General features: G+C 46.9%; 1 protein-coding gene across 1 annotated transcript in view; it reads right to left on the bottom strand.

Moving 5' to 3' along the window:
- The window catches only part of TMEM241 (transmembrane protein 241), an 87,997-nt gene that overhangs the window by 19,086 nt on the left and 54,537 nt on the right, over positions 1-14,374 (bottom strand). The window contains 3 exon segments of the mRNA XM_044243278.1: positions 2,795-2,864; positions 11,271-11,305; positions 14,093-14,128. Of these exon segments, the coding sequence (XP_044099213.1) occupies positions 2,795-2,864; positions 11,271-11,305; positions 14,093-14,128 (141 nt within the window).

Below are 14,374 nucleotides of genomic sequence, written 5' to 3'. Positions count from 1 at the left end.
ACCACCCTGTTATCTCACGTTTATTATAGAAACAGCTGTGGGGCCCCACTCAGGTCATAAGCTCTGAGAGGGCAGGACCCAATCTTGGGCTTCTCTGTGTTTTCCCCAACAGAGCCAAACATGGTGCCTTGGCCACAGATGTTTGACATGGTGCCTAGGACACAGATGTTTGGCAGTTGTACTCAGAAGCAGGCTGGATGGAATTAAACACCTGTAAGATCAAATTTCATGGAAATGTGTGCCTTCTCTTCATTACATTAGATTAGTTCATAGCCACATTCCTGGGGCAGGACCAAGGACAGGGATGAGGGCTCCTTTGTGTAAATTTCAGCCTGTTGGGCCCTGATGACCTACAAAGTTGGTTCAGATTTGTGTCTGCCATCATGGGAGGCTGGGCAGCTATGCGCGAAGATGGTCAGTCATTCACACCCGACAGGCAAGGAGGTCTAGTGGGTAAGCAGCAGGCTAAAAACTGAGTAACCTGGACTGTGCCCACTGACCCTCATGACCTTGACTCATCCCTCCCTTCTCCCTTTTTTCTTGCCTCAGGTTCTGTGTTGAAGTAGGAATAAGCAAAGTGGTCCTCATCCTATCTGAGGGAAATCAGACTTTTCAGAACAGAAAGCCTCCCTAGCCTATCAGCATTCAGGTTTCCTGGCTCTTTCAAAGGTTCTCCATGGTGAGAAGGTCCAAACTTCACCGTAAAGATCCGTTCTTGACCCAAAGACAGAGAGTGATGCTGAAGGTGCCCACGGCCACTGGGAGGCTGGCAGTGGAAAATAAGGTGGGCAGCACAGGGCTGCTCCTGCTGGCATCACCCCTGCCCCAAGGAAGGAAACAACTTTGCAGGAAAAGGGATGTGGAATCTTGCCAGAGGAAGGGCAAAATTCCATGTCCCTTTTCCCCTTAGCATAGACTCTGCTAGAACAGAGTCACTCCCATGCCCAACACGCTTGGGAAAGTATCCACGACCCCTTCCCATCCTTTGACTGGTATGTCTGTGAATGATTTCCAAATTACTCAAGGGTCCCTCTCTGTCTCTTTCCACACTCAGCTCTTCTACACCTCACCCAGAGGGCGACCTTAAGAGCAATGGGAGGATCCCAGAAGTAAAAGATTGTGGGCTCCCCATTAATGTATCTCTGGGTCATGGCTACCACCATCCCCCCAGGCCTCCATGACTCCTTCTGAGTTCCTCCAGGGCCTCTGAAGGTGACAACACTTAGTCTGAGATATGGAAGTAGATGAATCATAAGATGACAGGAAAACGGATACATTGTGCAACCGGGTGGGAGTGGGGAGAACATAATAGTTTCATATCAACTCAAGCAAAGATTCCCAAATCTTTTAAGTAAAACCCTGATTGTTCATGCTGGGTTGTAAGGAAGATGCAGATTAAAAGAGGCAGAAATGGGGCCAGACTATCACCCCACAAAGCCAGCATCAACGGCCTAGGAACCGTGTTGCTGTTTCAACGAACCGCATGGCAGTTGCCCTCCTCTCCGTGCTGTGTTTGCTGGAGCTGCCAGAAGACCGGACCCAGATAGAAACAAGTCCACGGACATGGGGGCAGCACGAACACTCACGCCACCTGATTCCAGCTAACAGGCAGCTGACAAGGTCTGACCAACTGATAGCAACTGGGAAGATGAATTGTCAGTATATTCCTGAAAGTTAGCTGAGGATGACAAGTCATTCTGAGGCTCAAAGGCAAAAGCAAACTGTACAATATTGATTTTTGTTACTGTTGTTCTAACACACCCCTATCAGAAACAGGATGCAGCCGCACACCAGCTCCTGGTCTCTGCAAGGAATCACTGTCTCACAAGGTACAGCCTTTTACATGTCAAGTGGTCTAGCTTAGCCGTTGCTCATGGTCTATGGATACTTGAGCTAATTACAGCCAAGCTGAACAGGACAGTAAAAGCCATTGTCTCCCGGGCCAGGCGAGGTGCTGAGGGCTTACTCACCTTATTTAGTATATGTGATCACCTGGAGTGGTACTATCTTTCCACTTTACAGATGAGGAAACTCAGCCAAGGATTCGAAGAATGACAAGCAAACACACTAGCAAGCAGCAAGGCTGGCATCCAACCCAACACTGGGCTTCCCACCCCAGCAGAACCCACACCGCGTGGCTATCCAGCCTTTCCATTTCTCAGCAGGAGAAAGTCAAGCAATATGGGACTCGTGGCAAGAAAGTAGGGAGAGGGCGGGTCTGAACTCCATCTATACGTACCCATCCCACCGGGATATACCTCCCAAGGCCATGTGGTAAGGGTCACTTTGTCGTCTAGATGTCTCCTAGTCACTGGCTTCCAAAACCTGTTCCTCAGGGTCTTAGGATTCAGTCGTTTTGGGGAGGCCGCCCTTTAGGGACAAGGCAAGGGCCACAAAGGAAGCTGAGCGGGTGTAATTCTGGCCCCAAATCCTCCCTTGAACTGAATCTGATGCATCATTTTATACACTGAAGTGCTGTTTAGGAATGGCTTGTGGAGAGAAAAACAGTGCAGGGTTCTCAGCTCTTCTGCAAGTTTGGAAAGCATTGCTCTGGCCAAGGAACTTCCACAGAACACAGGTCCTCCAGGCCCCAATCCGGCCCTGAGCACCTAAGGACGTTGATGACAACCCGTGCATGACTGAGGGGGCTGCTTCCTGCCTGGCCACTGCTCTCTTCTGCCCCTCATCTGGATTACTGGCTGTGACCCTGGACTTGACAAAGATACCACTAGTACAGCCCCTAATTTGTAATTAGACAAATTAACAGGGTCAGGGGGTTATGCGTTAAGCTTACCTGGCACAGCAGCTGCCATGGAATCTGTAGAAATACAGGAACGGGAAGTCTGGGACGCTGAAGAGGTCACCTGAGGGTCACAGCAAGGGTGAGACAATGGCCCCCACACACCCTGCCCCCACTTGCCCCAGGACACACAGGTGAGGTCTTTAGCACAGCAGCCATCGGAGCACTGAGCCGCCCGGCACTGAATTCCCTCTGCCATTCCCAGTGTTTCTGTGTTAATGGCTTAAATCATCTTAAAATAAGAGAATGATGATTGTAATGCCTGTTTAGCATGAGTCTGCCCTGCGTGGGCCCGTACGCTAAAGGCTCTACATACAACATCTTTCAGTCCTTGCAATAACTCTCTGGTGTTCCAGGCTCCCCATTCAGTTGGTGGTCAGAGAAGTTAAGGATGTGTCTAGGACTGCACAACTCTTGAACCGGGAAGCCAGAACGTGCACCCGGTCACTCCCTAGTCTTTGCTAGGGAGTCAAACCCTAGTCTTTGCTCATCACCTGGTGGCCATCCCTGCCCAAGGCAGAGCGTAGGACGGAAAGAATCTTTAAAAAAAAAAAAAAAAAAAAAATTTGGTCTATTCTTTTCTGCCTTATGTCTAAAAAAAGATTAGGAATGCATGCCTCTGACATCTTTTTCTCATTCTGTGTTTAATTACTGCACAGACGGCGGAGGGGCCAGACCAACCGTGCTTACTCATTCGGGTTTAAGGTCTAAAGGGTACATTTATTTCTAGTGAAGTAAGTTCATTCTTTTAGTTCCACTTGGTGCAAGAGGAAATAATCACACATTTTGGCCGCTTCCCTCTCTGGAATGTGAACTTGGTCACAAACAAGAAGTCAGGAGATTAAAAAAGCAGAAAGCCTTCCAAAAATGTCCAGAGAAAAGGAATTAAGCCTTTCCACAGCAGAGAGCCTCATCCTCCCGAAGCTGGAGTTTCTGAGACTCGAGAGGAGCCAGACCTTCAGACCCCCCGTCGTTCAGATTTGGATGGAGCGGAGCAAGAAAGGCGATCTTCCTAAGGACACAGCGCGTTAGGTGCTCAGTGTAACAACTTAGAGACTGTCATTCGTTCCCTGCTGCACTTAAATCAAGAGTTTCAGAACAAGACACAAGGGGCTGCTTCACTTCCTTAGAGACTGAACCGATTTCAAATAATTCAACCACTGCTTGGGAAGGAAAGTCCTGAATTCCGTTTCCCTAGAGGGTTTTGTTTTTGTTTTTGTTTTTTATCACAACTATGGTTTGGTTTGGTTTTGTTTCGTTTGTACATATGTGTGTGTCCTTAACAACAAAGGGGAGGGTCTCCTGGGATCTGGTTTTCGTGCAGCCCAACAAGAGGTTCAGAGCACTCGCTTTCTTCCTGCCACGGCTCCCCTGAAGGCTTCCATGGTCCCCGTGGCTGGCGCTGGTGGAGGGGCTTTGCAAATGACATCATCAGGCTCGGGGCGTGAAGAGCATGATTTCTGTGGGGGTCCTTTTCCACTCAAAAGCGACAGCGAGGCAACTGGGGGTACCCCAGCCCCAGAGGGCGGCCAGAGCATCCCCGTGCAGGCGGGCAAAGGGACAGTCCATGCAGAGCTTCGCTCTCTCTGGCAGCTATGGTTCTTGGCCCCCTTCCAGCTTCCCTTTCAGTGTGAGGGACATGGCAGTGCAGTCGTGTGGTGATGAGGAAGGGCAGAGAGGAGATAAGCTGAGTGCAGGGCCTCAAGACTCCTCGGGGGCTGCTCCTCTTGGCACCCAGGCTCCCATCGGCACAGGGTTCGCTGCGCACTGGCAGCCTGCCCAGCCCCTACTCCCCTCATACCTGTGGTGTTAGGACCAACCCCGGCCTCGGCTGAGTGCTACTGAACCAGCAGCTCATGAAAGCACCCAACTCCCCTTGCTTCCTCTGCAGAGAACGCTCCCCTTTCTAATTGGCTCTGCTGGTCCTTAATTTCAAATGTGCCCCAAATGCTTCCCCTCTGATGCCGTCAGCCTGGCTCCTCCTTTCCCCCAATTCTTCAAAAAGCAGGAGACACACCACCTCCACCCGGCAGAGGTTAATGACCGCGCTACAGAGGCCCTGACGATGAGGCAGTGTGGGGCTGGCCAGCCCAAACTCACGACAACGACCGCCAGGGACCGGGAAAATTGGTAAAGGTGCTCAAAAGACAATGCCCCTGCACCAGCTATCGTGGAAGGCACAATTACAGCATAAATTATGTAGCATATTCATTTCAGGTGGACAGATATTGACCAAACACTTCCAGACACTGCCTGGTGCTCGTCACGGCATGACCCAGTGCTTTTGTGGGCCACGGTTAAAATTCTACTGACCTCAGACTGAGGGAGTGAATTCAATTTCTCTGACGATCAGAGCATGGAACAGCCACAGGGAAAAGTGTGGCCCCATCTTACCACATTCAAGACTAACAGATATTTGAACATCAAGATAACTTCCTCTCACCAGATTTTAGCCCTGGGAACCAGCAGGAAAATGGAAGGTCGGGTCCAAGAAGTAATCAGCACTACTTGCTTTGTCTCGCACATAAGCAATAGGCACACCAGGCAGCAAGATCATTTCTGGGTCCAGTTCCTGTGGGTCTCTCTGCTCTCTGGGCCCTTGAAATCCTCCCTCTTGAACACACAACAGAGGGGGCCTGATACAAAGACGAAATGCAAACTTTCAAACAGAAGAAGAATTTCTCTTCTCCACTAGTGCTTAAAATGGTCCAAGGGGAAGCAAGGATCTTGAAGCCTCTGCGTGAATCATGAGGTTGAATGACAGGAGGGGAAGGTGGATTCCATCCACCAAGGAGCAAACGTAGTACCCGAAGGGGGCAATGTGGCAGGGTCTGCACTGCAGATAAAGAAAACCATCTACCTGATCCTTACCACCGTCTCCCAGTGCACTCGTAAATATGACCCAAATGGCCATCTCTGCAACTACAGAAGCACTTCTCTTTCCAGGCACTCGGGAATGAGTGAGAAGGGCAGCTCGGTCAAGGGCATTATCAAGAGAGCAAGCAGACTAGCTAAAATAAGACTAAACACCAAACATCAGTGACAATGTGGAGGAACTGGAACTCTCCAACACTGCTGAGTAGGAGTGTAAAATGGTAGAAACACTTCAGAAAACTGGCACTCTCTTAAAAGTTAAATGTACATCTATTCTAAGATACAGAAATTCTATTCCTAGGTATTTATCAAAGAGACATGAAAACATAAGTCCACAAAAAAGTCTTGTATAAGAACGTCCATGGGGGAAGGCACCTGGCTGGCTCGGTCGGGAGAATGTGTGACTTGATCTCAGGGTTGTAGGTTCGAGTCCCACGTTGGGTGTACAGATTACTTAAAAATAAAATCTTTAAAAAGAAATTGAAACAAGAATGTTCATGGAAGCTTTATTCATAATAGCCCAAAACTGGAAACTGTGCAAGCGAGCATCAGCAGATAGATGGATAAACAAAAGGCATGCTGTTCACACACTAGCGCCCTCCTCAGTAATAAAAGGGAATCAGTTAGTGAAACGTATACAACCTAGATAAATCTCAGAATGCTACACAGAAGAAAGAGCCAGACACAAAGGAACACTCTCTGTGTGTTTCCATTTATATGAGGCTCCGGGATAAACAGAAATCAGATCCGTGGTGGCTTGGGTGGTGGTAATGAGGAAGGGGCAGGAGGAAACTTTCTATAGTGACAGAAATGCTCTATATCTTCATGGGAGTGTAAGCTACACAGGTGTATACCTTTGTCAAAGTTGATCGACATGAGATAGGTGCATTTCATATACATAAATTATACCTCAATATTTTTTTGAGAGAGACAGTGTGCACATGCAAGCGGGGTGGGGGTTGGGCACAGGAAGAGGTAGAAAGAGAATCTGAAGCTGACTCCATGCTCAGTGTGGAGCCTGACACGGAACTCAATCTCACGACCCTGAGATCATGACCTGAGCTGAAACCAAGAGCTGGACACTTAACCAGCTGAGCCACCCTGGCGCCCCTATACCTCAATTTTTTAATGCTTCAAAAGTACCACTAAATAATTAAGATACAAGTGAAAAAAAGAAGAGGTGAAAAGAAATGGAAAGGAACAAAGCCCTGCTTTAAAATATTAGCAACTGTGGGGCACCAGGCAGGCTCAGAGCATGTAACTCCTGATCTCGGGGTTGTGAACTTGAACTCCACATTGGGTGCAGAGATTACTTAAATAAATAAAACTTTAAAAATTTTTTAAAAATAAAAGTGCCACCAACTGTTAACAGATCCTTCTTAAAAACACTGCACCCACGAGCCCTGAGGGCTTACTGTATCTTAACTGGTGCGGGTGTGGGGACTCAGGGATATGCTTTCCCTGATACTCAGGCCCTGCTGGGGACATTTTAGATGGATAGTGTAATAAGCAAGTGGGAAAGAATAAAGGATCACTCTAACTTAAAAACAGGCCAGACTACCATGGGTCCAATGAGAAAGGTAACAAATTAGAAGGAACTAGAGCTGTCCCACCACAGCAGTCCTTGAGTACTTCTGGAGGCGAGAGGTTTTCCTCCAGTGTTTTATTTGCTTAAACTTTGTAATCAGTTGTATACTGTTATGAGAAAACATTATCAGGACCCATCAAAGAGTTGAGGGTAACTGACCTAGGTTTATAAAGCTGAGAAAATGGACTCCCCAGTACTCTTCTAGATTCTGAGAGTCCATCATCTCAAATTTCTACCTTAATTATCTATCTGCCTTAGTGATCCACTCTACCCAACAAATACAACCATTTTACTATTCCTGAGTGCTTTTTGAAGCAAAAAGCCACTGCTTACAGTTGCTCAGGTTGGGCACTGCACAACCTCAAAGCAGAGCACTATTTAGCTAGACCAAAATTGTTATGTGGCAGCCCTGAGATTTTCTAAAAGTTAAAGTTAATCAAAATCTAGACAGTCTCTTTTCAGGTGGATTTCACAAGTAGCTTCCCTATTCTAGTCAGGATTGTTTTGCTACTCAACATTCCTGATCCAAGCAAGCCCATAAGGACCAGCCCGTTGATAGTAAGGTTTCAAGTCAGTGGCACCCCAATGACCAGAGGCAAAAAGAAAAACACTGATCTATGTCTTTAAGTCCCCTTGGCGTACAATTTCTAGAAGTTCTAAGAAAGCAACAAACGAGATCACAGTGACCACTCGCAGAACACCTTCAAACACAAAAAATAGGTGAAATTTTACAGTGTTTCCTTGGGATCCTCATGGGTTAGAAGCTGGACTTAGTGCTGGGATAGATGGAAATCTTCAGCTTCTTCTGGAAGGCAGACACCAGCTTGTACAGAACCCCACACCCACCTTCACCAGGGCCTCCACTGGACCCTGCTATTGAGGCCTGAAGGCCTCCTGAATCCTCAGCTTTGGGGCATCCTTTCACTGGGAAGCCTCAGCCACCTACAGCAAGAGGCCAAGCAAGAAGCCAAGACCACCTTATCTGTGGCCACCAGAATCACAGCTGGTCTTTCAGGCCAGCAAGATCCTTCTCAGGAGCCCGGCTTTCTTCACCTGCCTGGCCTCTTCAGAGACAATCCCCTCAGCCACCTGAAAAACTGCAACACAGCAAACATCCACATCTAGAAGTCCCTCCAGAGAAGTGTGCCCGGTCTCTCTGATGAATCCCACAGGATTTACAACTCCCTGAGCTGCCCACCACAGACCCATCAATCATTCACCAGACAAGCGACTAAAGCCTGCAGAAGGAACGGGACTAAGCATCTGATGTCCATTTTTTTTTTTTTTTAAATATAATCTGGAGGAAAATTAATCTTTGTAAATATCTTTTTCTGGTATAACTGAATTTCAAACAGGTTCTCAAAATAAGAGTGATTTGTTTTTTAGCCCCTATACATTTTTTTTCTTTTTTTTTTTTTGGAGAGAGAGAAAGAGTGAAGAGGGAGCAGAGAGAGAGAGAAGGAAAGAGAGAATCTTAAGCAGGATCCATGTTCAGCTTGGAGGGCAATGCAGAACTCAATCTCACAACTCTGTGATCATGACCTGAGCCAAAATCAAGAATCAGATCCCTAACCAACAAGTCACACAGGAGCCCCATAACCCACATACATTTTAAAAAATTCAGTGGTTTGGGGGCACCTGGGTGGCTCAGTTGTTGAGGAGCTGCCTTCAGCTCAGGTCATGATCTCAGGGTCCTAGGATCGAGCCCCCCATCAGGCTCCCTACTCAGTGGGAAGCCTGCGTCTCCCTCTCCCACCCTACTGCTTGTCCTTTCTCATGCTGTGTCTCTGTCAAATAAAGAAATAAAATCTTTTTAAAAAATTCAGTAGATTTTAGCATGTTATCCAAGTTGTACAACCATCACCACTACCGAATTCCAGAACATTTCATCACTTCAAAAAGAATCCGGGGCCTATCTTAAATCACTCTTCTGCCCAGGCCATTCTACGACCATAAGCTGTTGACCACTTTGTGTGCCCAGAGAGTATATCCTTGCACTAACCTAAAAGTTCAGCAGTAACTCAAGGTGAAATGTGGAAATGCTGGCCAAACTGTATAAACTATTACTAGCATCCCTACGCTCAGAAACTGGTGGACAAACGCCCCTCAAACCAAGAGAAGCCTGGGGTGGCTCAGTCGGTTAAGTGTCTGATTCTTGATTTCCACTCAGGTTGTGATCTCAGGGTTGTGAGTTCAAGCCCCACACTGGGCTCTGCGCTGAGCCTGGAGCCTGCTTAAGATTCTCTCTCTCCTTCTCCCTCTGCTCCCTGGCCCCTCGCATGTGTGCATGCACAGACATTCTCTCTCTCTCTCAAAAACAGAACAAAGTAAAAACAAAATCCAAGAGAAGCTCTCACAGGAAATTGTTAAAAATCGTATTTAAGTATTCACTCACTCAGGAGACTTTCTAATAAACCACAGGATCCCTGAAAAAAGAAGCATTTAAAAAGAAAAACCTGGGAGAAGGGTCAGGACCTAAATTCCAGCCTTTCTCGGCTACTCGCCTCCCCTGCTCCACCTTGGCCACATCCCTTAACTGCTCCGGGCTCCAAGTTCCCAATTTGCAAAAGAAGGTGGCAACGCAGATAATCACTTAGACTCCTTCCAGCTCTGAGAATCGTGAGTAACAAATGAACGAGCATCACCTCTTAGTCGAAGGGCAGAGTGATTTCTTTAGGTGAGAATTAGTCACCCAAGTCCACCACTAATTCCACAGGGAGCAAACGTGCATGCAGCTCGAGGAGAACCAGCGAACCTTCCAAAGGCTTTGACTAAAACCTCTTTGCAAGGGGGAGGGTCCTCGGGGGCTCATGAGTATCTCTTGGATGGCGAACTCTTGACGGCATGAAAGAATGACAGGAGGCACGCGCCAAGGCATAGAAGCTGTGGCACAGGTGAGGGGAAACGGGTAGCGTTCACATCATGGGTTTCATATGATTTTTGTTTTGCTAAGGATAGGTTTTCAACACGAGTGTGCAGAGGGCACTCAACAGCAAACCTCATAGTCGGGAGACAGCCCCAGGCTGGGCAAATGGGCAGAAAACAGCAGGTGTGCATCACAGTGGGAAAGTATGGAGTAAGGCTCTGAGAAAAGAAATTCAAGGTATCCTCATGAGACACGGGTTCGGATGGGTCAGATACGACCAAGAAACACTGTGTCGCTACTGACAGTTTCCTTGGGAGACTAGCTCAAATAATCTGAAACAGCTAAAGGCACCAGCAGAAAGCTGTCATCGTTTTGGGCACAGCGGGAGCTAGAAAGGGCTTTAGAAATAAGCCAGTTCACCTTTCTCATTTTAACTGAGACTCTGAGAGCTTGGGAAATGCCTTAAGCCCAGCAAACGGCCAACAAACATGGGTTGAAGGAGCCTGACTGATGAAATGTGCATTTCCAGCCATACCGCACGCGGATACTATTTTGTGACATTTGGCATCAACTTCAAAACCTTTCAGAGTAAAAAACCACAATGGAACAGAGTACTGCAGGCGATTCCTGAATCCGGGAAACAATTATAAAATAACCAAGGCAGCCAACAGGGCAAAGGTAAGCTTTAAAATCTGACTTCCTTCATCTGCAATGATGAATATCGTATGATCGCATATGATGAAAATGTACGAAAGGGTGTCAGTCGGCAGTAGGGTGAATCTGAACTTTTCCACCAAATCCTTTCCCACTAGGACTGAGGCAATTCTGGATGTTTGAAGAAGGAACTTTAGAAAAAGAGAACGTGAGCACTAGTTTATCCAGCAGATAACAAGCCTGTCTGGACAGCTGAGGCCGCACCAGATGAAAACACAGACTACAAAATTCAAGAAGGGGTAAGAATAAATTCACGGGTGATGGATCCACAAGGGGTCATTGAGACCAGTTTCCAGCACGTGGGCCATGCCTAACCCCGGGGCTCCCATCCTGGCAGGCAAACCACGCTCTCTCACAGAATCTCCCTCAGAGATACAACCGGGTCACAGCGCTGGGTTGAATGGGCCACAGAAAACAAACAGACTTACCTGTGGGATGAGACGCAAGTCCCAGAAGCACCACGCTGAAAACGGAAGAGCAGAGCAGTAAGAAGTCTCCCCCGAGCACCGAGAAAACAGTAACACACATTTCTGCCCATTCTGCTCAGAAAGAGTGAAATCTGCCTAAAAGCTGATTATCCGCAGAGAATGGTCTCCCTCATCAGTGAGAGGGTGAGATCTCCTGAGATGCCTCGGTTTTGGGCAAGGTGACTGACCGTACCCCGTGATGGGCCAAGGACCCACACCCCACTCCGAGGCCAGCCTTGGGCCGTTATCACCATGCTCACCTAATCTGCCAAGAGTATGTGTAAGCTCAACAAAGCAGACTCTCAATTACAGATTGGCTGCAATGGAAAAACTAGCTGTTGAGCATGAGGTATGTGTGTTTACCATAAAATTAGTTCTGTAGAAGGTAAGCTAGATTTCCCACAGAATGATCCATCCCACCCACCATGTGCCTAGAAACTAACTGGACTGATGGGCAATAGAAGCCGAAAAGGATGAAGAGGAGGAGGAGTGTTCCTCTGACACTGGCCCTATTGGTCCTTGGTATTCTCCCTTCTTCCTCTCTGGAAGCTTCTCCTGTCTCCCAGGAAGGACCTGCCCTCTGCACCTTCACACTTCCCCAGGTCGGGGGGTCACCTTCTTCCATCACAATTCCATGCTGCCCAGCCAGCTATCTGGTTAGAGGTTAGGATTACAACTTTTTATCCAAGGATAGGAGGGAATTTTTAAAAATTTTAATGCCAGATAGCCTACGCTGGTCCTTATGCTGGCTGGACATCAGAATAACCAACACCCTGGCTAGGCTCTCTAAGGGCAAGATCCGGGCATCAGCTGTTTTTCTCCCTGGGTGGAAACTTACCACCTGGGTGCACACAAAGGCACCAGGATGGAGAACCATCAAAGTCTCTAGCTGGTGACATTATAGGCAGTGTGGAGGAAAGTTTGAACAGGGAAGCCACTGTTAGTGTGACAGGGCTGACCCCTCTCTACCCCGGGTTTAACTCCTTGCACCATTTCAGTTTTTCTCAATTTCTTCCTTTGCTCTGCCCCTAAAGTGCAGGTTCTCTGATGGCTCAGAGGAGGGGCGCCATGCGAAGAAGCAGGAGGAGAGGAGGGTCAGGAGAAAGGCAGTGAGAATGCTGGGTCATTCAGAAGTCGTGGGTTTGTTAGACAGGCCTTACACGTAGCTGCAAAAAACACACACACTACAAACAAGACTAGAGACGTTCCGTCCTTCGCTGGCCATCTCTTCTTTCTTTGGCAAACATGGACCCTGTACATACATACTCCGTTATTTTATCTCACTGGATCCCCTTTTGGTTAGAACTCCTATAGCAGGACAGAGGAGGCCCCTTTCCATCCCCAAGTAACTCCCAGGGCTTGCTCTGGTATCCCAAATCCCATCACTGGCATCATCACAAAGGATGTCCCCAAAGTAAAATATTAGGGGACAAAAGTAAGAAGAAATAATTAAATGAAAGAGTTGATCCTCTCATTCCTGTTGGAGTTTGGCAAATCTACTGTCAAACCACTCCTAATTCCTACACTGTGACCTCCTATGGGAAAGAACCACATTTTATTCCTTCTGGATCCCAAGTGCCTAGCAGGACGAGACATACTGCGTATGTTTTTGGAATTGTAGTTATTCACCTTAGGAGTATTCATGGTGGGCATAGGTTATACCTTGAAGCTCCCTATATTTCTAAGACTATATGTGACATGTAAACCTTAAGAAGAAATTATAATCCTGTAAAAGGCATATCATGACAGACAGCAGACTTTTAAAATGCATTCAACAGCTATTTATTGACTGTCCAGTCAGTGCCGGCTACTGTTCTAATTTGGGGATATGGCAATGAGCAAAACAGAAAACCTTCCTCTCTTTCCCATATAGGAAATATAATGGGGAAAGAGGAGAAAAATGTGTTCTCTACAGGTTGAAGTCCAACCAAAGTCATAGCCTGACAGAACCCTTGTCTATTTCCCTCTGACACACACACACACACACACCCAGTTTCATCTGCAAAATGGTGCTTGGCGTGGGGGGGAGTAGAAACAGGGAACATATGATAATTTTATATTTAACATTTAATAATGTTTGTGAAAATGGTGTTGGGCATGCATTCCATAATATTCATTCCTTATAAATTACCTAAATTTCTTAAAATTTCTAGACATTCTGTTTATTTTCAGCCTCAGATCCAACCTCCTCCTTTATTCCTTCCTTCATCCATATGCCATACGGCGGCATGGATAGCTCCAACCTCTGGCTTCTGGCTCGTGGTGAGCTCCCTTCTGTCTCCACCTCAGGCCCATCCCACACACTAGGACACGTACTCGGGTGTGGACAGGTGAGCCTGCAAGTCCACCCTCCACACATACCCTGTCCCCCCACTAATACCCTGTCTTTGGACACTTCTTGGGTCTAGGAATGCGCTGGGAAGATAGAAGGCCTGGGAATCAAGCCCAGCACCACTTGAGCAGGGAATTCTAGGTCCCAGGCTAGAAGGGAGGATGTGGGCCCTAGGAAGAAATGTCCCCTTAGCCTTACAGACTTCAGCACCCATGGGGAAAGGCATGGCCTTCTGAAATCTGGAGCCAGAAAGAGGTACCTCTTGCCTGGTCTACGGATAGAACTACAATTTGGTTTTCTCAACTTCTAGTCATCTCACAAATTATTTAGCTTGCCTCTCTGGTAGGCACCCTGGCTCAGAACTCTCTCATCAAAATATTATTGGGAACTAAAAATACATTAGCTCTAGAAAGACAGGAGTTGTTTCTTGAAAACGTAAGTTATATTTTACCTGAACATATAGTTTAAGTACTGCTGGTCAATGTCGCTAAGGAGTTAGAAAAAAAAAAGAGAGAAAGAGAGATAAGACATGTAAAATAACAGAAGTGTTTTGCATACACAAAAGAGGCATTATATTCTAGTAAATTATATCTATGGTTAAGTTTCTACATTTAAAAATTGTCAATAAATTGTATGAAGTATACTTTATATTCAAAACTTGTTCCTGGCTTGTTTTTAAAAAAACACTTCCTAGTTAATAGTTATCACAAACATTTTCACCTGTGACAGATTA

Source organism: Neovison vison, chromosome 3, assembly GCF_020171115.1.
Source record: "Neovison vison isolate M4711 chromosome 3, ASM_NN_V1, whole genome shotgun sequence".
NCBI lineage: Eukaryota > Metazoa > Chordata > Mammalia > Carnivora > Mustelidae > Neogale > Neogale vison.
The sequence above is the reverse complement of the archived record's forward strand: the minus strand, read 5'-3'. Positions and strand labels throughout refer to the sequence as shown.